Source organism: Bufo bufo, chromosome 2, assembly GCF_905171765.1.
Source record: "Bufo bufo chromosome 2, aBufBuf1.1, whole genome shotgun sequence".
NCBI classification, from domain to species: Eukaryota; Metazoa; Chordata; class Amphibia; order Anura; family Bufonidae; genus Bufo; species Bufo bufo.
The window spans coordinates 162,310,721-162,334,919 of NC_053390.1; the positions used below are offsets into that span (position 1 = coordinate 162,310,721).

Genomic DNA, 24,199 nt, shown 5'->3' on the forward strand with positions numbered 1-24,199 from the left:
AATATTTTTTTTCCAGTTACAAAGCAAGGGTTAACAGCCAAACCAAACTCAATATTTATGGCCCTGATTATGTAGTTTACAGAAACACCCCATATGTGGTCGTAAACCACTGTACGGGCACACGGCAGGGCGCAGAAGGAAAGAAATGCCATACGGTTTTTGGAAGGCAGATTTTGCTGGACTGCTTTTTTTGACACCATGTCCCATTTGAAGCCCCCCTGATGCACCCTTAGAGTAGAAACTCCAAAAAAGTGACCCCATTTTAGAAACTACAGGATAGTGTGGCAGTATTGTTGGTACTAGTTTAGGGTACATATGATTTTTGGTTGCTCTATATTACACTTTTTGTGAGGCAAGGTAACAAGAAATAGCTGTTTTGGCACCGATTTTTTTATTTTTTTATTTACAACATTCATCTGACAGGTTAAATCATGTGATATTTTATAGAGCAGGTTGTCACGGATGCGGCGATAGCTAATATGTATACTTTTTTTTTTATTTATGTAAGTTTTACACAATGATAACTTTTAGTGTTTCCATAGTCTGAGAGCCATAATTTTTTCAGTTTTTGGGCGATTACTTTGGGTAGGGTATGATTTTTGCGGGATGAGATGACGGTTTTATTGGCACTATTTTGGGGTGCGTGTGACTTTTTGATCGCTTGCTATTACACTTTTTGTGATGTAAGGTGACAAAAAATGGCTTTTTTTACACCGTTTTTTTTTTTTTTTTTTTTACGGTATTCACCTGAAGGGTTAGGTCATGTGATATTTTTATAGAGAAAATTATAACGGACGCTGCGATACCTAATATGTATACTTATTTTTTTATTTATGTAAGTTTTACACAATGATTTTATTTTTGAAGCAAAAAAAATCATGTTTTTGGGCGATTACTTTGGGTAGGGGATGATTTTTGCGGGATGAGATGACGGTTTGATTGGCACTATTTTGGGTGCATATGACTTTTTGATCGTTTGCTATTACACTTTTTGTGATGTAAGGTGACAAAAAATGGTTTATTTAGCACAGTTAAAATTTTTTATTTTTTTACGGTGTTTATCTGAGGGGTTAGGTCATGTGATATTTTTATAGAGCCGGTCGATACGGACACGGCGATACCTAATATGTATACTTTTTTTTATTTATGTAAGTTTTACACAATAATATCATTTTTGAAACAAAAAAAATGATGTTTTAGTGTCTCCATATTCTGAGCCATAGTTTTTTTATTTTTGGGGCGATTGTCTCAGGTAGGGGCTCATTTTTTGCGGGATGAGGTGACGGTTAGATTGGTACTATTTTGGTGGGAAAATGCCTTTTTTGTCGCTTGCTGTTGTACTTTTTGTGATGTAAGGTGACAAAAAAATGGTTTATTTAGCACAGTTTTTATTTTTTATTTTTTACGGTGTTCATCTGAGGGGTTAGGTCATGTGATATTTTTATAGAGCCGGTCGATACGGACGCAGCGATACCTAATATGTATACTTATTTTTTTTTCCCCTATTTTTTACCAATTTTTTTTAACTTTATTTGCGGAAAATTATGTTTGTGTTTATTTTTACTTGAAACTTTTAATTTATGGGGGGGAAAACTTTTTTTTTTCAACTTTTTTTTACTTTATTTTTTGTCCCACTTTGGGACTTCAACTTTTGGGGGTCTAATCCCTTTTACAATGCATTCCAATACTTCTGTATTGGAATGCACTGGCTGTATGAGTAATACTGTGTGTATTACTCACACAGCTTCCAGCCTGTGAGATCCAGGGGGCTGGATCTCACAGGCTCGTCACCGGAAGGCAGCGCGATGCCTTCCTTAGACATCGCGCTGCCTTCCATGCCATCGGGTCCCACCTACAGCCGCATGGGGACCCAATGGCACCGCCGCCCGCTGCCCGCCGGATAAGGTAAAAGCCGCAAACCGCAGGTCTGAATTGACCTGCGGTTTGCGGCGATCGCCGACACGGGGGGTCACGGGACCCCCCCCCGGCGTTGTGACAGGATGCCCGCTGAATGATTTCAGCGGACATCCTGTTGCGATTAACCCCCGATGCGCCGCAATCGCGATTTAAAGTTAGGACGTACCGGTACGTCCTGAGTCCTTAAGGACTCGGGAAATAGGGCGAACCGCTACGTCCTAAGTCCTTAAGGGGTTAAAATAAGGGTTAACAAAAGACATTGAAAGTCAAGTACCTTCTGTACTGACCTGGTGATTGCTGGGACATAGAAAGGAGAAACAGTTGAGAGCTATGTAGAAAGGATTTGTAAAAGCAGATGAAGTAAAGACCAACTTCTGACCTTCTTAGACGACTTGGGCCCCATACCTGCAGGTAATAAACACTGCAAACCAAAATAAAGCCCCATAAGAACGTGAATGGGACTGAGCTGCTCCTAGGACATGTGTTCTAGGAGCAGTGCTAAAGAAGAGGCATAAGCACTCGCAGAGCACTTTAGCTTCTCGCAACAGATGGTCAGTGGGGGTCCTGGAAGTCGGACCCCGCCAATCTGATATTAATAACCTATCCTGAGGATAGGTCACCAATATCAAATTCCTGGATAACCCCTTTAAGACAAATTTATCAATAATCTGTGACCGGCTAATGTTATTTTTTGCATCCGCTAAGTCAGTTTCAGAAATCCAGCTGTTTTGTGGGTGGTCCTATAGAGTACATTGGTTTATGCCCTAATATTTCATTGGGACATTTGGAAAAGTTGTTCTGACTTACGTATTACTGCTGATTTAACAGGTGCCGTGTGCTATTTTCATAAATTTGATGCAAGGACCATTACATTTACACAAATAGACACATGTAAAGACAACCTTCAATTTGTCCCCTGTTGATAAATCAGGACCATAGTGTATAAGGAACATTTACCTTACTGTGATATAAATGCATATTATGAGTAAAGGACACACTCAAATAATGAGAACACCACTGCTGTATCACAGGGAATGTATTTATGGAGCCATTTTCCCCATTTGCACATATTGTGCTAATCTATTTACTGTGGTTGCTATTCCTAAGGAAAAATAAATCAGTGTTGTACCTTAAAGAGAGACGTGATGTTTTCTTCTCCATGCTGTGTGCTGTTACATCACAAACTTTTCTAGGCACCTGTCTGTGAACGGCTTTTCGTGGTGTAGCGATGTAGGGCACCACAGGGGGTAAGAACTGCTGTGAAAGTGCACTTGCAAGTCTGCATCCCACATGCTGAAAAAAAGCCAGGCTCTCAGGGGTTGATGGAGTCTTAGCACCTGCACTCATAAAAGGATTTGTTGGACCATTTACTTCAACCTTATGAAAGCAGAAAAACAAGAAAATCATATTAGAAGATTAATATATATATATATATATATATATATATATAAATATAAATATATATATTTATATATATATACAGTACAGACCAAAAGTTTGGACACACCTTCTCATTCAAAGAGTTTTCTTTGTTTTCATGACTATGAAGGCATCAAAACTATGAATTAACACATGTGGAATTATATACATAACAAACAAGTGTGAAACTGAAAATATGTCTAGGTTCTTCAAAGTAGCCACCTTTTGCTTTGATTACTGCTTTGCACACTCTTGGCATTCTCTTGATGAGCTTCAAGAGGTAGACCCCTGAAATGGTTTTCACTTCACAGGTGTGCCCTGTCAGGTTTAATAAGTGGGATTTCTTGCCTTATAAATGGGGTTGGGACCATCAGTTGCGTTGAGGAGAAGTCAGGTGGATACACAGCTGATAGTCCTACTGAATAGACTGTTAGAATTTGCATTATGGCAAGAATAAAGCAGCTAAGTAAAGAAAAACGAGTGGCCATCATTACTTTAAGAAATGAAGGTCAGTCAGTCAGCCGAAAAATTGGGAAAACTTTGAAAGTAAGGGATATTTGACCATGAAGGTGGCTACTTTGAAGAACCTAGAATATTACATATTTTCAGTTGTTTCACACTTGTTTGTTATGTATATAATTCCACATGTGTTAATTCATAGTTTTGATGCCTTCAGTGTGAATCTACAATTTTCATAGTCATGAAAATAAAGAAAACTCATTGAATGAGAAGGTGTGTCCAAACTTTTGGTCTGTACTGTATATCTATATTTATTTATATAACATCCACAAATGTATCTTCAAGTTGCTAGACTATATAGTTATTAAAGCCTGAATCACTTAAGGTGTCCGTACACTCATTTATAGCTTCATTAGGCTGCAGTCACATTACATTTAGCCCTTTGCAGTGCTTAAGATCAGGGGTATACATCTGAATACCCCAAAAAATGTATTCAGACGTATACTGTGATAGGTACATTGAATTTAATGGGTTAAACAAAATTCACAGCAATCATAGTTAGACTCCATTTGATCTGTTTTCCGTTCCCTTGCATCATATTCAACAGACAGAATAGCGCAGTCTTACTACTCTATTCTGTCCGGCAAAAATGTCAGGAGGAAAGAGAAAAAGACCTAAAAGAGTCCACAAATGAACTTTGTTTAACCCATTAAAGTTAATGTACCTATTGTGGTGTACGTCTGAACACCAATTTCAGGTATTCAGACATATGGCCTTGAGCTCCGGTCTGGGGGACCTCAGTTGCAAGGGAGTTACCATGTACTTAGTGAACAACTCCAAGAATTTGCGAAAGAGTATTTAAACTAGGAAGGGGGGGCAAAAGAGTGAAAATAAAAGAGTCCAATTGCCCCCCGAAACAATGCCAGAACAGGTCAGAAGCACAGAGGTTAAGAAATGATAAGCTCAGAGTCCTGTCTACAAATGCTCGCAGTTTAGGTAAAAAAATCAATGAACTTGGGTCAATAATGGCATCTGAGAATGTAGATTTAGTGGCTGTTACGGAGACATGTTTTAATGAAAGAAATGACTGGGACATAACCATACCAGGGTACTCTTTATACAGAAGAGACAGAGAAGGCAAGAAAGGAGGAGGAGTGGCCCTGTATGTGAAAGATAGCATTAAATCTAACCTAATACAAGTTGGTGAGGCCAACATAGAGTCAGTTTGGGTTACGTTGCAGTTTGCTAACCATGCAGTAACTCGTGTAGGTGTGATATATAGACCACCTGGTCAAGTTAAAGAACTAGATGATCTACTAGTTGAAGAAATAGCTAAAATGACAATGAAAGGAGAAGTTATCATTATGGGAGATTTCAATCTTCCAGATATAAACTGGAAAACCAAAATAGCAAGTTCTACCAGGAGTACAGATATTCTAAATTCCCTACTGGGGTTATCTCTACAACAAGTGGTTGAGGAGCCAACCCGGAGGGAGGCCATTTTGGATTTGGTATTCACAAATGGGGATTCGGTATATGATGTCATTGTAGGCGAAACCTTGGGATCTAGTGATCACCAGTCAGTGTGGTTTAATATAAGAACTGTGAAAGAGTCCCACCACACAAAAACAAAAGTTTTAGATTTTAGAAAAACAGACTTTTCAAAAATGAAATTAGTCATAAATGAGTCCTTATCAGACTGGAACGGATTACATGGAGTCCAGGAGAAATGGGACTACTTAAAAGGTGCATTATTGAAGGCAACAGAAAATTGCATTAGACTTGTCAGTAAAAGCAAAAAAAGGAAGAGACCACTGTGGTACTCAGCAGAAGTGGCCCAAATTATTAAAAATAAAAAGCTAGCATTTTGTAATTATAAAAAAAAACAGAACAATGAAGATAAGGAAATCTACAAGATTAGGCAGAGAGAGGCCAAGCAAGTTATAAGAACTTCTAAAGCGCAGGCAGAAGAAAAACTAGCTCAGTCTATGAAAAAAGGGGATAAGACATTCTTCAGATATACAGTATAAATGAAAAAAGGAAATTAAAACAAGGAATAACTAAATTAAAAACAAAGGACGGAAGGTATGTAGAAGAGAATAAAGGGCTAGCCGACTGCCTTAATGAATACTTCTGTTCAGTTTTTACAAAAGAAAAAGGAGAAGGACCTCCACTAGAAAGGATGACTAATAAATCATTTGATGCATGTATCTTTACAGAGGAAGATGTTCTAAGTTTGCTGTCTAAGGTGAAGACAAATAAGTCACAGGGGCCTGATGAGATACACCCAAAATTATTAAAAGAGCTTAGTGGTGAGCTGGCAAAACCGCTAACAGATTTATTTAACCAATCATTAGTAACAGGAGTCGTCCCGGAAGATTGGAAATTGGCAAATGTCGTGCCCATTCACAAGAAAGGTAGTAGGGAGGAATCGAGCAACTATAGACCAGTGAGTCTGACATCAATAGTAGGCAAATTAATGGAAACCCTATTAAAGGATAGGATTGTGGAACATCTAAAATCCCATGGATTGCAAGATGAAAAACAACATGGGTTTACTTCAGGGAGATCATGTCAAACAAATCTTATAGATTTTTTTGACTGGGTGACTAAAATAATAGACGGTGGAGGTGCAGTAGACATCGCATATCTAGATTTTAGTAAGGCTTTTGACACTGTCCCACATAGAAGACTTATCAATAAACTGCAGTCATTGAGCATGGACTCCCATATTGTTGAGTGGATTAGGCAGTGGCTGAGTGACAGACAGCAGAGGGTTGTAGTCAATGGAGAACATTCAAAACAAGGTCATGTTACCAGTGGGGTTCCACAGGGATCTGTACTGGGACCAATTTTGTTTAATATCTTCATAAGTGATATTGCAAAAGGCATCGATGGTAAGGTTTGTCTTTTTGCTGATGACACAAAGATATGTAACAGGGTTGATGTTCCTGGAGGGAAACGCCAAATGGAAAAGGATTTAGGAAAACTAGAAGAATGGTCAGAACTCTGGCAACTGAAATTTAATGTGGATAAGTGCAAGATAATGCACCTGGGGCGTAAAAACCCAAGGGCAGAATATAGAATATTTGACACAGTCCTGACCTCAGTATCTGAGGAAAGGGATTTAGGAGTAATTATTTCAGAAGACTTAAAGGTGGGAAGACAATATAATAGAGCAGCACGAAATGCCAGCAGAATGCTTGGATGTATAGGGAGAGGTATAAGCGGTAGAAAGAGTGAAGTGCTTATGCCGCTGTACAGAACACTGGTGAGACCTCACTTGGAGTATTGTGTGCAGTACTAGAGGCCATATCTCCAGAAGGATATAGATACTCTAGAGAGAGTTCAGAGAAGAGCTACTAAACTAGTACATGGATTGCAGGATAAAACTTACCAGGAAAGGTTAAAGGACCTTAACATGTATAGCTTGGAAGAAAGAAGAGACAGAGGGGATATGATAGAAACTTTTAAATACATAAAGGGAATCAACTCGGTAAAGAAGGAGAGCATATTTAAAAGAAGAAAAACTACCACAAGAGGACACAGTTTTAAATTAGAGGGGCAAAGGTTTAAAAGTAATATAAGGAAGTATTACTTTACTGAGAGAGTAGTGGATGCATGGAATAGCCTTCCTGCAGAAGTGGTAGCTGCAAATACAGTGAAGGGGTTTAAGCATGCATGGGATAGGCATAAGGCTATCCTTCATATAAGATAGGGCCAGGGACTATTCATAGGATTCAGATATATTGGGCAGACTAGATGGGCCAAATGGTTCTTATCTGCCGACACATTCTATGTTTCTATGTTTCTATGAAAACTTACATCTATCGAGGTACGGTATACAACCATCCGTAGCAAATAAAAGACAAACGTCATTCTACGAGCAGTCATTCAATGTGAGGTTGATAAGTACAGATAGTCGTCCGTGCCAATGCAGTCCTTAATATCAGAACACAGTCAGATTTTTTTTTCATTAGTGATAAATGTATAAAACATTACAGTTATAAGGTAATATATTTATTTTCCATTATTCCCTTCCAATAGCCTCCCATCTCCCTTATCCAAGGACTGCCCTGCAGAAGAGCGAGATAAAAAGTAATAAGGAGGCATTGGTTTTTCTTATTGGCATATACAAATTTCTTTCTTTGATATACATAGCGTTCAGTCAATATCCAACTTCTGGCAATAACCAGTCTCTCTAAGAACAACACTTTTTTGAGAAACTAATTTTTAGGGCTCATGCACACCACCGTGTGTATTTTGTGGTCTGCAAAAAATAAGGATGACGTCCATGTGCATTCCGTATTTTGTGTAACGGAACAGCTGACCCCTAATAGAACAGTCCTATCCTTGTCCATAATGCAGACACTAATAGGACATGTTACATTTTTTTGCAGAACGGACATACAGATATACGGAAACGGAATACACACGGAGTAACTTCAGGTATTTTTGCGGACCCATTGAAATGAATGGTTTTCACATATGATCAGCAAAAAAATAAAAATGGAACGGACACGGAAAGAAAATACGTTCGTGTGCATGAGCCCTTAGCCTTTAAGATTTTAAAGCAGGCTTCGGTAGCTATTACTAGAATATATTATTATTACAGACCAGTAGGTGGCAGCACTGTATTGGTATATTGTAAATGGAGTGTTCTATGATGGCTATTTAAATAATGAAGTGTTCTATGATGTTCAAATCACCCCCTTTCCCAAAAAATCTAAATAAAAATACATAACCATGGGCATCGCCACATGCGAAAACGCCTGTACTATTTTAAAATATAACAATATGCATCCCATACAGCGAACGGTGTCATAGGAAAAATTTGCCATTTTTGCACCTGAGGGGTTAATTGTGCGGATCACAGCCCCCTGTAAGAGATCGGGTGCTGCCAGGCAGGAGGGGGAACACCCCCCTCCCTCCCCTGTATTACATTCATTGGTGGCCAGTGCGGCCCCCCCCCCTAATTAAAATCCCCCCCCCTCCCTTGGTTAGTTTAATAGCAGTCTGCAAACAGCGCAGGATAAATGTCTGCATTTATCCTGCATATAAATGATCGGAGTCCCAGTTTAATCGCTGGGACTCAGATCGGTAACCATGGCAATCAGGACGCTACTGCAGTCCTTGCTGCCATGGTTACTTAGCAATTTTAGAAGCATTATACTTACCTGCGCTGTCTGTGGCCGGCCGGGCGCTCCTCCTACTGGTAAGTGAAAGGTCTGTGCGGCGCATTGCTTATAGCACAGACCTTTCACTTACCAGTAGGAGGAGTGCCCGGCCAGTCACAGACATCGCAGGTAAGTATAATGCTTCTAAAATTGCTAAGTAACCATGGCAGCCAGGACTGCAGTAGCGTCCTGGTTGCCATGATTACCGATCGGAGTTTCAGCGATTAAACTGGGTGTCACGGGTGTATGTGAGCAACGATAGTAATTCACAGTACAGAGCAACTGACTGGACCCAGAACTAGGGAGGATAAAGGGTGACCCCTGTCCGACCCTCAACGCTTTCCCTATTCTGCTAAAGCACATGCCCGGATCCAAAAGGCGGAACGAGGCATGCCCACGTGCCTAAGACTAATGACCACTGTAACCCCTACAATAGTGGAAGGGGCACGGCCACCAGTGCCCTACTCAGTATATGGAGGGAACCGTGGCCACCTCAGATCCAGTCAGAAAACAAACAGGAATACAACAATGTCTGCAGACTTAGCTGAAGGTGTTGTAGCCGCAGAGAAGACGGATCCAAGGACAGGCTGGCAAAATCCGGAGTGCTAGCTGCAGCAGAACACAGGTCCAGTGGACTGATAGCTACAAGTGAAGAAACCAAAGCAAGAGCCACAACTGAAGTGAGAACTATAATCCACATCCTATCATAGGAGGAGGGGTGATATAAAGAGAAGGAAATCAAACACATGAAGGACAGCTGTGGTGAAAGAAACCAGAAGTAAACAGAGTAGTGAGAACGCCTCCCAGCTCTAGAAGTGACATCATCACAGGGGTGGAGAAACAGAGCTGTGAGAACGTCCCAAAGCTCTGGTAGTGACAGTACCCCCCCCCTCTACGGGTGGACTCCGGACACCCAGGACCCACCTTCTCAGGATGAGCCCTATGAAATGCCCTGATGAGGCGAGTGGCTTTAATGTCCGACACCGGAACCCACATCCTCTCCTCAGGACCATAACCCTTCCAATGAACGAGGTACTGAAGAGAACCGCGGACCATGCGAGAGTCCACAATTCTGGAAACCTCAAACTCCAGACTGCCATCAACCAAAATCGGAGGAGGAGGCAAAGAGGAGGGTACCGTGGGCTGGACATATGGTTTTAAGAGAGATCTGTGAAATACATTATGTATCTTCCAAACCCGTGGAAGATCAAGACGGAAGGCAACAGGATTGATGACTGACAAGATTTTATAAGGCCCAATAAACTTGGGACCCAATTTCCAGGAGGGAACCTTCAACTTAATGTTTCTAGTAGACAACCACACCAGATCACCCACATTCAGGTCCGGACCAGGCACACGTCTCTTATCAGCCACACGCTTATACCTCTCACTCATCTTTTTAAGATTACTCTGAATCTTTTGCCAAATGGTAGACAAAGACGAGGAAAATCTCTCCTCCTCAGGTAAACCAGAAAGAGCCCCTCCCGAGAATGTACCAAACTGTGGATGGAACCCATATGCACCAAAGAATGGTGACTCACCAGAAGATTCCTGACGACGGTTGTTCAGAGCAAACTCAGCAAGAGGGAGAAATGAACACCAATCCTCCTGGTTCTCTGAAACAAAACAGCGCAAATATGTCTCCAGATTCTGATTAAGGCGCTCAGTCTGACCATTCGACTGCGGATGAAAAGCAGAAGAGAAGGACAGCCGAACCCCCAGGCGAGAACAGAAAGCCTTCCAGAACCTGGACACAAACTGCGTGCCTCTATCGGAAACAATATCAGAGGGAATGCCGTGCAATTTAACAATATGGTCGACAAAAGCTTGCGCCAACGTTTTAGCATTGGGTAAACCAGGGAAAGGTACGAAATGAGCCATCTTGCTAAAACGGTCCACCACCACCAGGATCACCGACTTCCCCGAGGAACGAGGAAGATCCGTGATAAAGTCCATGGACAGGTGTGTCCAAGGACGGGAAGGAATGGGTAACGGGAGAAGGGAACCTGAAGGCCGTGAACGAGGGACCTTAGCGCGAGAGCACGTCTCACAAGCAGCCACAAAACCCTCCACCGACTTACGAAGAGCCGGCCACCAAAATCTCCGAGCAATGAGATCCACCGTGGCTCTACTCCCGGGGTGACCAGCAAGAACCGTATCATGATGCTCCTTAAAGAGTTTGTGACGTAGCTCAGGAGGCACGAACAACTTCCCAGAAGGACAACGGGCAGGTGTCTCAGTCTGGGCAGCCTGGACCTCGGCCTCCAAATCGGAATATAGAGCAGAAACAACTACCCCCTCCGCCAAAATGGGACCCGGGTCCTCAGAGTTTCCTCCTCCCGGAAAACAGCGAGAGAGAGCATCAGCCTTCACATTTTTTATCCCAGGTCGGAATGTAACAACAAAATTGAATCTGGAGAAGAACAGAGACCATCTGGCCTGTCTCGGATTCATACGCCTGGCCGACTCCAAGTATGCCAGATTCTTATGGTCGGTAAAAACGGTGATAGGGTGCCTGGCCCCCTCCAACCAATGGCGCCATTCCTCGAAAGCCAACTTGATGGCCAACAACTCCCTATCTCCCACATCATAGTTTCTCTCTGCCGGGGAGAGTTTTTTAGAGAAAAAGGCACAGGGTCGCCACTTGGCAGGGGAAGGGCCCTGGGACAAAACCGCACCCACACCCACCTCGGAAGCATCCACCTCAACAATAAAAGGTAAGGAAACATCGGGATGCACCAAGACGGGAGCAGACGCAAAATTCTCTTTAATCTTAGAAAAGGCTGCAAGCGCCTCCTCTGACCAAGAGGAAAAATCCGCCCCCTTTTTTGTCATGTCAGTGAGGGGTTTGACAACAGAGGAATAATTCAAAATGAACTTTCTGTAATAGTTCGCAAAACCCAGAAAGCGCATCAATGCCTTCTGATTCTCAGGAAGCTCCCACTCAAGTACAGCACGGACCTTCTCGGGATCCATGCGAAAACCAGAAGCAGAGAGGAGAAAACCCAGAAATTGAATCTCCGATACCATAAAAAGACATTTCTCCAGCTTGGCGTACAATTTATTTTCCCGCAGAATCTGCAGAACCTGAAAAAGATGATCCTGATGGGTCTGAACATCAGGGGAAAAAATCAAAATATCATCAAGATATACCAATACGAATTTCCCCATTAAATGATAGAAAATACTATTAACAAAATGCTGAAAGACGGCCGGAGCATTCATCAGGCCGAAAGGCATAACGAGATTCTCGAAATGCCCGTCAGGGGTATTAAAGGCCGTTTTCCATTCATCCCCCTCTCTGACCCTGACCAGGTTGTACGCGCCTCTCAAATCCAATTTGGAAAACACCTTGGCCCCAACAATTTGATTGAAGAGGTCCGGGATCAGAGGAAGGGGATAGGGATCGCGAATCGTGATACGGTTCAGCTCCCTAAAATCTAGGCAAGGTCTCAGAGAGCCATCTTTCTTTTTAACAAAAAAAAAACCCGCGGCCACAGGTGACTTTGAGGGACGAATATGCCCCTTTTCGAGACTCTCGGAGATGTAAGTTCGCATTGCGATTCTTTCCGGTTGTGAGAGATTGTAGAGGCGTGCTTTTGGCAGCTTGGCGCCGGGAATGAGGTTAATGGGACAGTCAAACTCCCGGTGAGGAGGTAGCTCCTGAACACCGCTCTCGGAAAACACGTCCGAGAAATCAGAGAGAAATGATGGCACTGTTTTAGTAGACACCTCTGCAAAAGTCGCTGTGAGACAATTCTCTCTACAAAAATCACTCCACTCATTTATTTGCCTTCCTTGCCAATCAATAGTGGGGTTATGTCTAGTGAGCCAGGGTAACCCCAAAACTAGAGGAGACGGCAATCCGTTAAGGACAAAACAAGATATATCCTCCACATGAGTGTCACCTACAGCTAGCCGGAAATTGTGAACAATGCCCTTCAGAGATCTCTGTGAGAGTGGAGCAGAGTCAATAGCAAAAACAGGTATATCTTTATCTAATGTGCAAACCTGAAAACCATGCATGGCTACAAATTGAGTGTCAATAAGATTGACGGCCGCTCCACTATCGACAAAAATCTCGCAAGAAATGACTTTGCTCTCTAGCGCCACCCTGGCAGACAGGAGAAAACGGGAACTGCAGGTCAGAGGAAAAGCATCAAATCCTACATCAACTTTGCCCAAAGTAGCAGATGAAGCAGAACTTGATGATTTACCTTTTGAGATTTTTCTCTTATTATCGCTCTTAGTACGGTTCAAGAATCTCCTAGACGGACAAACATTAGCCAAATGACCTATGCCCCCACAACAAAAACATACCATACTCTGAGGACTAAATCCTCTTTTATCAGGGGCAAGTCGAGCTAGCTGCATGGGCTCCTCCTCAGAGGGGAGCGAGACAGGATGAGGCCCCTGCACACTGAATGAGTCCGCACCACTGCCCCTAGACTGACAATGGCTGGACAGAGAGGTCTCGTTTCTTTCTCTTAGACGCCTGTCAAGGCGTACCGCCAATGACATGGCAGACTCTAAGGACGTTGGTCTCTCATGGAAAGCAAACGCATCTTTTAATCTCTCCGAGAGACCATGACAGAACTGACTCCGGAGTGCAGCATCATTCCAACCCGAATCAGCTGCCCATCTCCGAAATTCAGAACAATAAAGCTCCGCAGACCGTTTGTTCTGGCATAAAACACGTAGGTTAGATTCGGCCAGAGCAACACGATCCGGGTCATCATAAATCTGCCCCAGGGCCACAAAAAATCCCTCCACGGATCGAAGGGAGGGATCCCCTGATGGCAGCGAAAAAGCCCAAGTCTGAGCATTACCCCTGAGCAGGGAGATGACAATCCTCACCCTCTGCTCTTGATTACCAGAAGAGTGAGGACACAAGCAAAAATGGAGTTTGCATGCCTCTCTGAAACGAACAAAATTCTCACTGCCCCCGGAGAACGTCTCCGGAAGTGAGACTTTTGGCTCGCAACAGACTCCATGAGCCGGAGCAGGGCCCAATGCTTGAAGCTGGGTCATAGATTGACGGAGATCCGCTACTTCCAAAGAAAGACCCTGCATGCGGTCAACCAGGTCAGAAAGCGGATCCATGTCAAAAAAGGACGGTTTTGGTGGATTATAATGTCACGGGTGTATGTGAGCAACGATAGTAATTCACAGTACAGAGCAACTGACTGGACCCAGAACTAGGGAGGATAAAGGGTGACCCCTGTCCGACCCTCAACGCTTTCCCTATTCTGCTAAAGCACATGCCCGGATCCAAAAGGCGGAACGAGGCATGCCCACGTGCCTAAGACTAATGACCACTGTAACCCCTACAATAGTGGAAGGGGCACGGCCACCAGTGCCCTACTCAGTATATGGAGGGAACCGTGGCCACCTCAGATCCAGTCAGAAAACAAACAGGAATACAACAATGTCTGCAGACTTAGCTGAAGGTGTTGTAGCCGCAGAGAAGACGGATCCAAGGACAGGCTGGCAAAATCCGGAGTGCTAGCTGCAGCAGAACACAGGTCCAGTGGACTGATAGCTACAAGTGAAGAAACCAAAGCAAGAGCCACAACTGAAGTGAGAACTATAATCCACATCCTATCATAGGAGGAGGGGTGATATAAAGAGAAGGAAATCAAACACATGAAGGACAGCTGTGGTGAAAGAAACCAGAAGTAAACAGAGTAGTGAGAACGCCTCCCAGCTCTAGAAGTGACATCATCACAGGGGTGGGGAAACAGAGCTGTGAGAACGTCCCAAAGCTCTGGTAGTGACACTGGGACTCCGATCGGAACTCTCCGCTGCCACCAATGATGGGCATCTACACCTAGTGCCGGCCCAGACTTAAAGGCCATACAGAAGTCAGCGCATGCTTGTAAGATATATGTACATATACAATGAGAAATAGCAACAGCATAAGCTTATAAACAGGTAAAATATACATATATATTTTTTAGTGAAGATTTTAAATGTCCAGGTAAGACGTGCGCGGTGTGTAGATAGTGAGACACGGAGATATTTAAGAAGATATGATGTTGAGTCAATATTTGTTTTTCACTGTATTTTGTCTAAGAGAACAGCTTTTGCTCATGTTAGGTTTTTTCGTGTTATATTGCAAATGGAGGTATCAAACAATATATATACACTGCTCAAAAAAATAAAGGGAACACTTAAACAACACAATGTAACTCCAAGTCAATCACACTTCTGTGAAATCAAACTGTCCACTTAGGAAGCAACACTGAGTGACAATCAATTTCACATGCTGTTGTGCAAATGGGATAGACAACAGGTGGAAATTATAGGCAATTAGCAAGACACCCCCAATAAAGGAGTGGTTCTGCAGGTGGTGACCATAGATCACTTCTCAGTTCCTATGCTTCCTGGCTGATGTTTTGGTCACTTTTGAATGCTGGCGGTGCTTTCACTCTGGTAGCATGAGACGGAGTCTAGAACCCACACAAGTGGCTCAGGTAGTGCAGCTTATCCAGGATGGCACATCAATGCGAGCTGTGGCAAGGTTTGCTGTGTCTCTCAGCGTAGTGTCCAGAGCATGGAGGCGCTACCACGAGACAGGCCAGTACATCAGGAGACGTGGAGGAGGCCGTAGGAGGGGAACAACCCAGTAGCAGGACCGCTACCTGCAAGGAGGAACAGGAGGAGCACTGCCAGAGCCCTGCAAAATGACCTCCAGCAGGCCACAAATGTGCATGTGTCTGCTCAAACGGTCAGAAACAGACTCCATGAGGGTGATATGAGGGCCCGACGTCCACAGGTGGGGGTTGTGCTTACAGCCCAACACCGTGCAGGACGTTTGGCATTTGCCAGAGAACACCAAGATTGGCAAATTCGCCACTGGCGCCCTGTGCTCTTCACAAATGAAAGCAGGTTCACACTGAGCACATGTGACAGATGTGACAGAGTCTTGAGACGCTGTGGAGAACGTTCTGCTGCCTGCAACATCCTCCAGCATGACCGGTTTGGCATTGGGTCAGTAATGGTGTGGGGTTGCATTTCTTTGGAGGGCCGTACAGCCCTCCATGTGCTCGTCAGAGGTAGCCTGACTGCCATTAGGTACCGACATGAGATCCTCAGACCCCTTGTGAGACCATATGCTGGTGGGGTTGGCCCTGGGTTCCTCCTAATGCAAGACAATGCTAGACCTCATGTGGCTGGAGTGTGTCAGCAGTTCCTGCAAGACGAAGGCATTGATGCTATGGACTGGTCCGCCCGTTCCCCAGACCTGAATCCAATTGAGCACATCTGGGACATCATGTCTCTCTCTATCCACCAACGTCACGTTGCACCACAGACTGTCCAGGAGTTGGCAGATGCTTTAGTCCAGGTCTGGGAGGAGATCCCTCAGGAGACAGTCCGCCACCTCATCAGGAGCATGCACAGGCGTTGTAGGGAGGTCATACAGGCACGTGGAGGCCACACACACTACTGAGCCTCATTTTGACTTGTTTTAAGGACATTACATCAAAGTTGGATCAGCCTGTAGTGTGTTTTTCCACTTTAGTTTTTAGTGTGACTCCAAATCCAGACCTCCATGGGTTGAAAAATTTGATTTCCATTTTTTTATTTTTGTGTGATTTTGTTGTCAGCACATTCAACTATGTAAAGAACAAAGTATTTCAGAAGAATATTTAATTAATTCAGATCTAGGATGCGTTATTTTTGTGTTCCCTTTATTTTTTTGAGCAGTGTACATTTATATGCAGGATAAATGCAGACATTTATCCTGCGCTGGTTGCAGACCGCTATTAAACTATCCAAGGGACGGAGAGGGGATTTTAATTAGGAGGGGGGGGAGAGGGGAGGCCGCACTGGCCACCAATGAATGTAATACAGGGGAGGGAGGGGGGTGTGCCCCCTCCTGCCTGGCAGCACCTGATCTCTTACAGGGGGCACCTAAGGGGTTAATTGTGCGGATCACAGCCCCCTGTAAGAGATCGGGTGCTGCCAGGCAGCAGGGGGCAGTCATGTACACAGTTCGTAGTATATTCTAACTTGAAGCGTCCCCATCACTATGGGAACGCCTCTGTGTTAGAATATACTGTCGGATCTGAAAAAGCTTTGATGCAGACGGATCTGCGGATCCGTCTGTGTAAAATCCGTCTGTGTAAAAAGTAGCCTATGGCCACGGACGCGGATGTCAATCTTGTGTGCATCCGTGTTTTTTCACAGACCCATTGACTTGAATGGGTCCGTGAACCGTTGTCCGTCAAAAAAATAGGACAGGTCATATTTTTTTGACGGACAGGAAACACGGATCACGGCCGCGGATGAACAACGGTGCATTTTCCGAGTTTTCAACGGACCCATTGAAAGTCAATGGGTCCACAGAAAATCACGGAAAACGGAACAACGGCCACGGATGCACACAACGGTCATGTGCATGAGGCCTTATCCTTATCTATTGTTCTTATCTTGTTCACTCTTTGGCTGCACGTCCAGAACTGGCGCGCTTCCCAGAATCATGACTAGATTAGATAGTCTGCAGAGCATCTGCAGACTATCTCAAGGCCAAAGGAGACAGGTGAGCTCCGTACAGTATTAGAATGTATTAACTCCAATGAGCCGAAGTTATTGCTTCGGGAAGTCTCGCAAGACTTTGTGCAATAACTTCATAAATTAATTTGTACTGTAAAAAATCATTTACACTTGGAAATGAACCCGAGTTCAGGAAATGGTTTTTTATAGTGCAAATTAATTTATTAAGTTATTGCGCAAACAATAACTTTGACTCATCAGAGCCAATACATTCTAATACTTTACGGAGCTGCTGCTGTTTTAATGCGAATGGACTTCGGATGTTTCATTCGCTCATCCCTAAAAGTGACACATGTCAGATTTGCAAAAAATTGCCTGGGCAGGAGGGTAAATACTGGCCTGGGGAAGACGGGGTAGATTCTGTAATGTAGAATAGGTTTGAGCAATAATAGAACTCTCAACTGAAAATACCTCTTAAAAGGGTTTTCTGACATTATATTAATGGCCTCTCCTCAGTTAGTAGTGACTGTGTTGAGTATTGAAGCTTTGTCCCATTCACTTGGGACATCTGATTGCTGGGGGATTCCGAGAGTTAGACCTCCAGTAATCTGACTCATCAATATGGTACCCCAGAAAACCCCCTTTAACCCTTTCCCTGCCAATGACATATTTCATATGTCCTTGCAGGGTGGCAATTCAATAGCCAAGGACGTGCTTCATACCTCCTTGCTACTGATGGCTGGATCCCAGGCTGTGTAACAGCTAGAGAATCATGGCAGGTCTTGTTTTAAAGCTGACAATCTCACAGAGGCTCTAGTCCAGGATCTGAGGGCCGCATTGTCACATCGCTCTATTTCAAGGGGCTGCAAATAAAAAAAATGTTGATCGATGCTCATTTGCATCAGCCTATTACACAAGCCAATGCAAAGTGATTGAGGAGGAATGATCACTATCACAGTCATTACGCCTTCATTTAGTTATATTGATTATTGGTAGGACATTCCTGATTACACGGGGCGATGTGCTGCAGATAATTGTAAACCTTTCATCCTGATAAAATATGCAAATCAGCCGACAAACGAGCGATTTCTTGTTTATCGACTGATCAGCGGCACGATTATATCAGCCAGATATAAGATATTAGCGCTCCTATGAACACTTTTTCCTAGTAATTGTCCCGAATATCGTCCTGCAGCAGAGCCCCTGAAACCGAAGAGTTATACTTACCTGCTCCCTGCCGCTTTGGTCCTCTGAACTGCCCCCATCTTCCGTTCCCCAAGCTGTTTACACCTGGCAGTGCATGGCCATGGTCACATGCACCTCTCCAGCCAATGACTGGCTTCAGCGGTGATGTGGCGACAAGCAGCATGTCACTGCTGAAGCCAGTAATTGGCTGGAGAGGTGCATGTGACCATGGCCATGCACAGACAGGTGTAAACAGCATGGGGACTGGAAGATGTAGACAGCGAGAGCAGCGCAGAAGACCGGAGCAGTGGGGAGCAAGTACAGTAAGTATGAAGAAAAGACAAAGGTAATAGTCGCTCACTGTACCTTTAAAGATGACCTTTCACCGATTATTACACTATGAACTAACTATACAGACATGTAGAGCGGCGCCCGGGGATCTCACTGCACTTACTATTATCGCCGGGCGCCGCTCCGTTCTCCTGCTATGCCCTCCGGTATCTCCGCTTACTAAGTTATAGTAGGCGGAGATTCCAGTCACTAAGTTATGGTAGGCGGAGTCTGCCCCTGTTCTGCTCTAGCGCTGGCCAATCGCAGCGCAGAGCTCACAGCCTGGGAGGTTATTTTCTCCCAGGCTGTGAGCTCTGCAATGCGATTGGCCAGCGCTACAGAAGAACAAGGGCAGACTCCGCCTACCATAACTTAGGGAACGGAGATACCGGAGGACATAGCAGGAGAACAGAGCGGCGCCCAGGGATAATAGTAAGTTCAGTGAGATCCCCGGGCGCCGCTCTACATGTCTGTATAGTTAGTTCATAGTGTAATAATCGGTGAAAGGTCCTCTTTAACAAAGGAGTGGTGCTACAAAGCCCCGTTGATCCACCCAACCAACACAATTATATATAAAGGAAGTTAAAGATTGGGCTGAGCACTCAAATACTGGAATACTGCATATATAAGGTAATAAATTAATAATATTTATTCTCTGCAAGGCATAAACAATAAAAGCAATATAAAACTGACATATATAACAAATACGGACATACAGTCAGGTCCATAAATATTGGGACATCGACACAATTCTAACATTTTTGCCTCTATACACCACCACAATGGACTTGAAATGAAACGGACAAGATGTGCTTTAACTGCAGACTGCCAGCTTTAATTTGAGGGTATTTAAATCCAAATCAGGTGAACGGTGTAGGAATTACAACAGTTTGCATATGTGCCTCCCACTTGTTAGGGAACTAAAAGTAATGGAACAGAATAATAATCATGAATCTAACTTTCACTTTTTAATACTTGGTTGCAAATCCTTTGCAGTCAATTACAGCCTGAAGTCTGGAACGCATAGACATCACCAGACGCTGGGTTTCATCCCTGGTGATGCTCTGCCAGGCCTCTACTGCAACTGTCTTCAGTTCCTGCTTGTTCTTGGGGGCATTTTCCCTTCAGTTTTGTCTTCAGCAAGTGAAATGCATGCTCAATCGGATTCAGGTCAGATGATTGACTTGGCCATTGCATAACATTCCACTTCTTTCCCTTAAAAAACTCTTTGGTTGCTTTTGCAGTATGCTTTGGGTCATTGTCCATCTGCACTGTGAAGCGCCGTCGAATAAGTTCTGAAGCATTTGGCTGAATATGAGCAGATAATATTGCCCGAAACACTTCAGAATTCATCCTGCTGCTTTTGTCAGCAGTCACATCATCAATAAATACAAGAGAAGCAGTTCCATTGGCAGCCATACATGCCCATGCCATGACACTACCACCACCATGCTTCACTGATGAGGTGGTATGCTTAGGATCATGAGCAGTTCCTTTCCTTCTCCATACTCTTCTCTTCCCATCACTCTGGTACAAGTTGATCTTGGTCTCATCTGTCCATAGGATGTTGTTCCAGAACTGTGAAGGCCTTTTTAGATGTCGTTTGGCAAACTCTAATCTGGCCTTCCTGTTTTTGAGGCTCACCAATGGTTTACATCTTGTGGTGAACCCTCTGTATTCACTCTGGTGAAGTCTTCTCTTGATTGTTGACTTTGACACACATACACCTACCTCCTGGAGAGTGTTCTTGATCTGGCCAACTGTTGTGAAGGGTGTTTTCTTCATCAGGGAAAGAATTCTTTGGTCATCCACCACAGTTGTTTTCCGTTGTCTTCCAGGTCTTTTGGTGTTGCTGAGCTCACCGGTGCGTTCCTTCTTTTTAAGGATGTTCCAAACAGTTGTTTTGGCCACGCCTAATGTTTTTGCTATCTCTCTGATGGGTTTGTTTTGTTTTTTTCAGCCTAATGATGGCTTGCTTCACTGATAGTGACAGCTCTTTGGATCTCATCTTGAGATTCCAAATGCAAATAGCACACTTGAAATTAACTCTGGACCTTTTATCTGCTCATTGTAATTGGGATAATGAGGGAATAACACACACCTGGCCATGGAACAGTTGAGAAGCCAATTGTCCCCTTACTTTTGGTTCCTTAACAAGTGGGAGGCACATATGCAAACTGTTGTAATTCCTACACAGTTCACCTGATTTGGATGTAAATACCCTCAGATTAAAGCTGACAGTCTGCAGTTAAGGTACATCTTGTTCATTTCAAATCCATTGTGGTGGTGTATAGACCAAAAATGTTACAATTGTGTCGATGTCCCAATATTTATGGATCTGACTCTATACGTCCTAAAATAAACTCTGCATTAAATGGATCCAAATAAATGTGGCGATATATTAGAATTTAATATCAGTTGATCCTCTCACATGAAGGGGTTAAAATACGTGAAGTAGTAGAATCAGCAAGGTTTGGTATGTATCCACCTCAAGTTTAAATGGTGAGTGTGTATACACCTCAAGTTCAGTTTGCCAGTGTCATTAATTAATTAATTAATCGACAGGTGTGTTTGTCCACCTGCAGGAAAATACTCACACTGTTCCAGGACAGATTAGTAAAATGTGAAGCGGTCATATAATGAACTGTAAAACAGTCATAAAATAAGGCGATATGGCAGAAGGATTCGCTGTGTATTTGTGGCGTCCCACTGTACCGCACTGCCTAAAACGCCTTTTACCTTTCCGGATGGCTTCTATTGCTGTAAGTGTCCTTTGTGAACGGGCCCGTTCATATGGTTTTCAATTGACCAAGTTTGTAATGAGTAATATGTTCAGATGTTCATAGAAATCTCAAGGTGTATAGTACAGCCATTGTCTGGCAACACCAGGGAGTCGGTGGGATTCCAGAGGCATATCTTTCAATCTGCAGTTCTTCAAAAAAGACGGTGGATAAAGGCAAATATACAGTTGCTCATCCATAAATATAGCAGGTCCTGATCAAACGCGTTGAGGGGTTTCCATTATACCCCTTCCTCAGATATACCCCTTCCTCAGGTATAGTGGAAACCCCGAAACACATTTTCCGGTACAACATTTCCTTCCATCCTGCCTCCTATTTATAAATCAGCATTTTTCTTCACTGCTTTTATTTTGCACCGCCAATGTAATTTTACATTAGAATGACGGGAAGGGGTTAAGGTCATGTACTGATGGCCGGACATTCTTCTTCTGGATTTTAAATGCATGGTTCTTCCAATTACAGCAAGTCATCCAGGTCCTAAACCAGCAAAGCAGCCCGAGACCATCCCATCACCATCATCATGTTTGACTGTCGGTATGATGTTCTTTTTCTGAAATGCTGTGTTAGTTTTACTCCAGATATAACAGATATAAGTTTTACTCCAGATATAAAAGTTCCACTTTTGTCTCGTCAGTTCACAGAATATTTTCCTAAAAGGCTTGGGGATTATAAAGATGTTTTTTGGCAAATGTGAGATGAGCCTTTGTGTTCTTTTTGGTCAACAGTGGTTTTTACCTTAGAACTGTCCCATGGATCCCATTTTTTCCCAGTCTTTTTCTTATTGTTCAATCATGAACACTGACCTTAACTGAGGCAAGTGAGGCCTGTAGTGCTTTAGATGTTGTTCTGAGTTATTTTGTAACGTCCTGAATGAGTCGTCGATGTGCTCTTGTAGTAATTTTGCTAGGCCGGCCACTCCTGGGAAGGTTCACCACTGTTCCATGTTTTCTCCATTTGTGGATAATAGCTCTCACTATGGTTCTCTGGAGTCCCAAAGCCTTAGAAGTGGCTTTGTAACCTTTTACAGACTGACAAATGTCAATGACTTTCTTTATCATCTGTTTTTGATTTTTTTCAGATCGAGGTATGATGTGTTGCTTTTTGAGATCCTTTAGCCTACTTTATGTTGTCAGACAGGTTCTGTTTAAAGTGATTTCCTAATTCTACAGGTCTGGCAGTAATCTGGGTGTATTCATTAATGGGAGGAGCAATTATATTTTCACATTGGGACAGGTTGTTTGGGATACTGTAGCTTTTTTCCCTTAATAAATGAACTCACCATTTAAAAACAGCTTTTTGTATTTATTCAGGTTATCTTTGTCTGATATTAAAATTTGTTTGATAAGTGTGAGAGAGTTAAGAGATAAAGGGGTTGTCTTATCATGGACAATGGAGGCATATCGCTATGATATGCCCCTATTGTTTTATAGGTGCACCTATATGGAGAACGGAGCTCAACAAGTGAAGGAGGGTGCACTGCGCATGCGCAGCCGCTCTCCATTCATTTTCTATGGGGCTGGCGAAAATAGCATGCGCGGTACGCTCCCATTCACTTCTATGGGGAGCCGGCTTGGTGGTGGCTGGACCTCCAGCCAGCACCTTGCAGGGCTCATTTCTCGATATAGGAGGCAAATACTTTTTCACGGCGCTGTGTATATATATATATATATATATATATATACACAGTGAGGAACAGAAGTATTTGAACATCCTGCGATTTTGCAAGTTCTCCCACTTAGAAATCATGCAGGGGTCTGAAATTCACATTGTAGGTGCATTCTGAGAGACAGAATAAAAAAAAAAATTCAGGAAATCACATTGTGTGATTTTTAAAGTCTTTATGTGTCTTGCACTGCTGACCATCCGTCCCAGTGCCGCAGTCTACGTGCTATGTACGAAAGTGTGCAGCACTCTCTGTTTGTCTTTGTGTCGATTAGCTTCAATACTGCTCCTGATGATTTGACTGTATAATCATTAACAGTCAAAGAAACGCATCGAGCAAAGGGGCTTACCCTGAAGAGATAGGGGGAAGCCTCAATGAAAAAAGCGAGGCATATGTGTAGCCAATTATACCAGTCCGTAGACAAAGGGTAGCAGATCAAGGTAGATACATTGTATCTGGGTGACCTGCTATATACTGGAGGATTTGAGGTGGGGGAGTGTTCATCGCTACAATTTCACCATCCGGACCGCTGGTTACCCATCTGCGCCCTTTGTATATGCACAGTTCTAGGAGTGGCTGACAACAAACTCACACCTAAGTGCACATGCTTCCTGGAACGGTCTCTATACGTGTTTTACACATTGAGTTGAAAATATCCACAATTTTAGCTAATTTAATAAAAGTTATATTTTAGCAACAGCACCTTTATAGTTAAATATTCTACCGACAGTGATCTTTGAAACTGTGGT

At 43.3% G+C, this 24,199-nt stretch overlaps 1 protein-coding gene across 3 annotated transcripts in view; it reads right to left on the minus strand.

Annotated features, from left to right (window-relative positions):
• TMEM232 (transmembrane protein 232) overlaps positions 1 to 24,199 on the minus strand; it is a 286,864-nt gene that overhangs the window by 117,743 nt on the left and 144,922 nt on the right. For all 3 annotated transcript variants that reach the window (XM_040420202.1, XM_040420203.1, XM_040420204.1), the window contains one exon: positions 3,047 to 3,294. In XM_040420202.1, the coding sequence (XP_040276136.1) occupies positions 3,047 to 3,294 (248 nt within the window). The remainder of the gene's footprint in view (positions 1 to 3,046; positions 3,295 to 24,199) is intronic.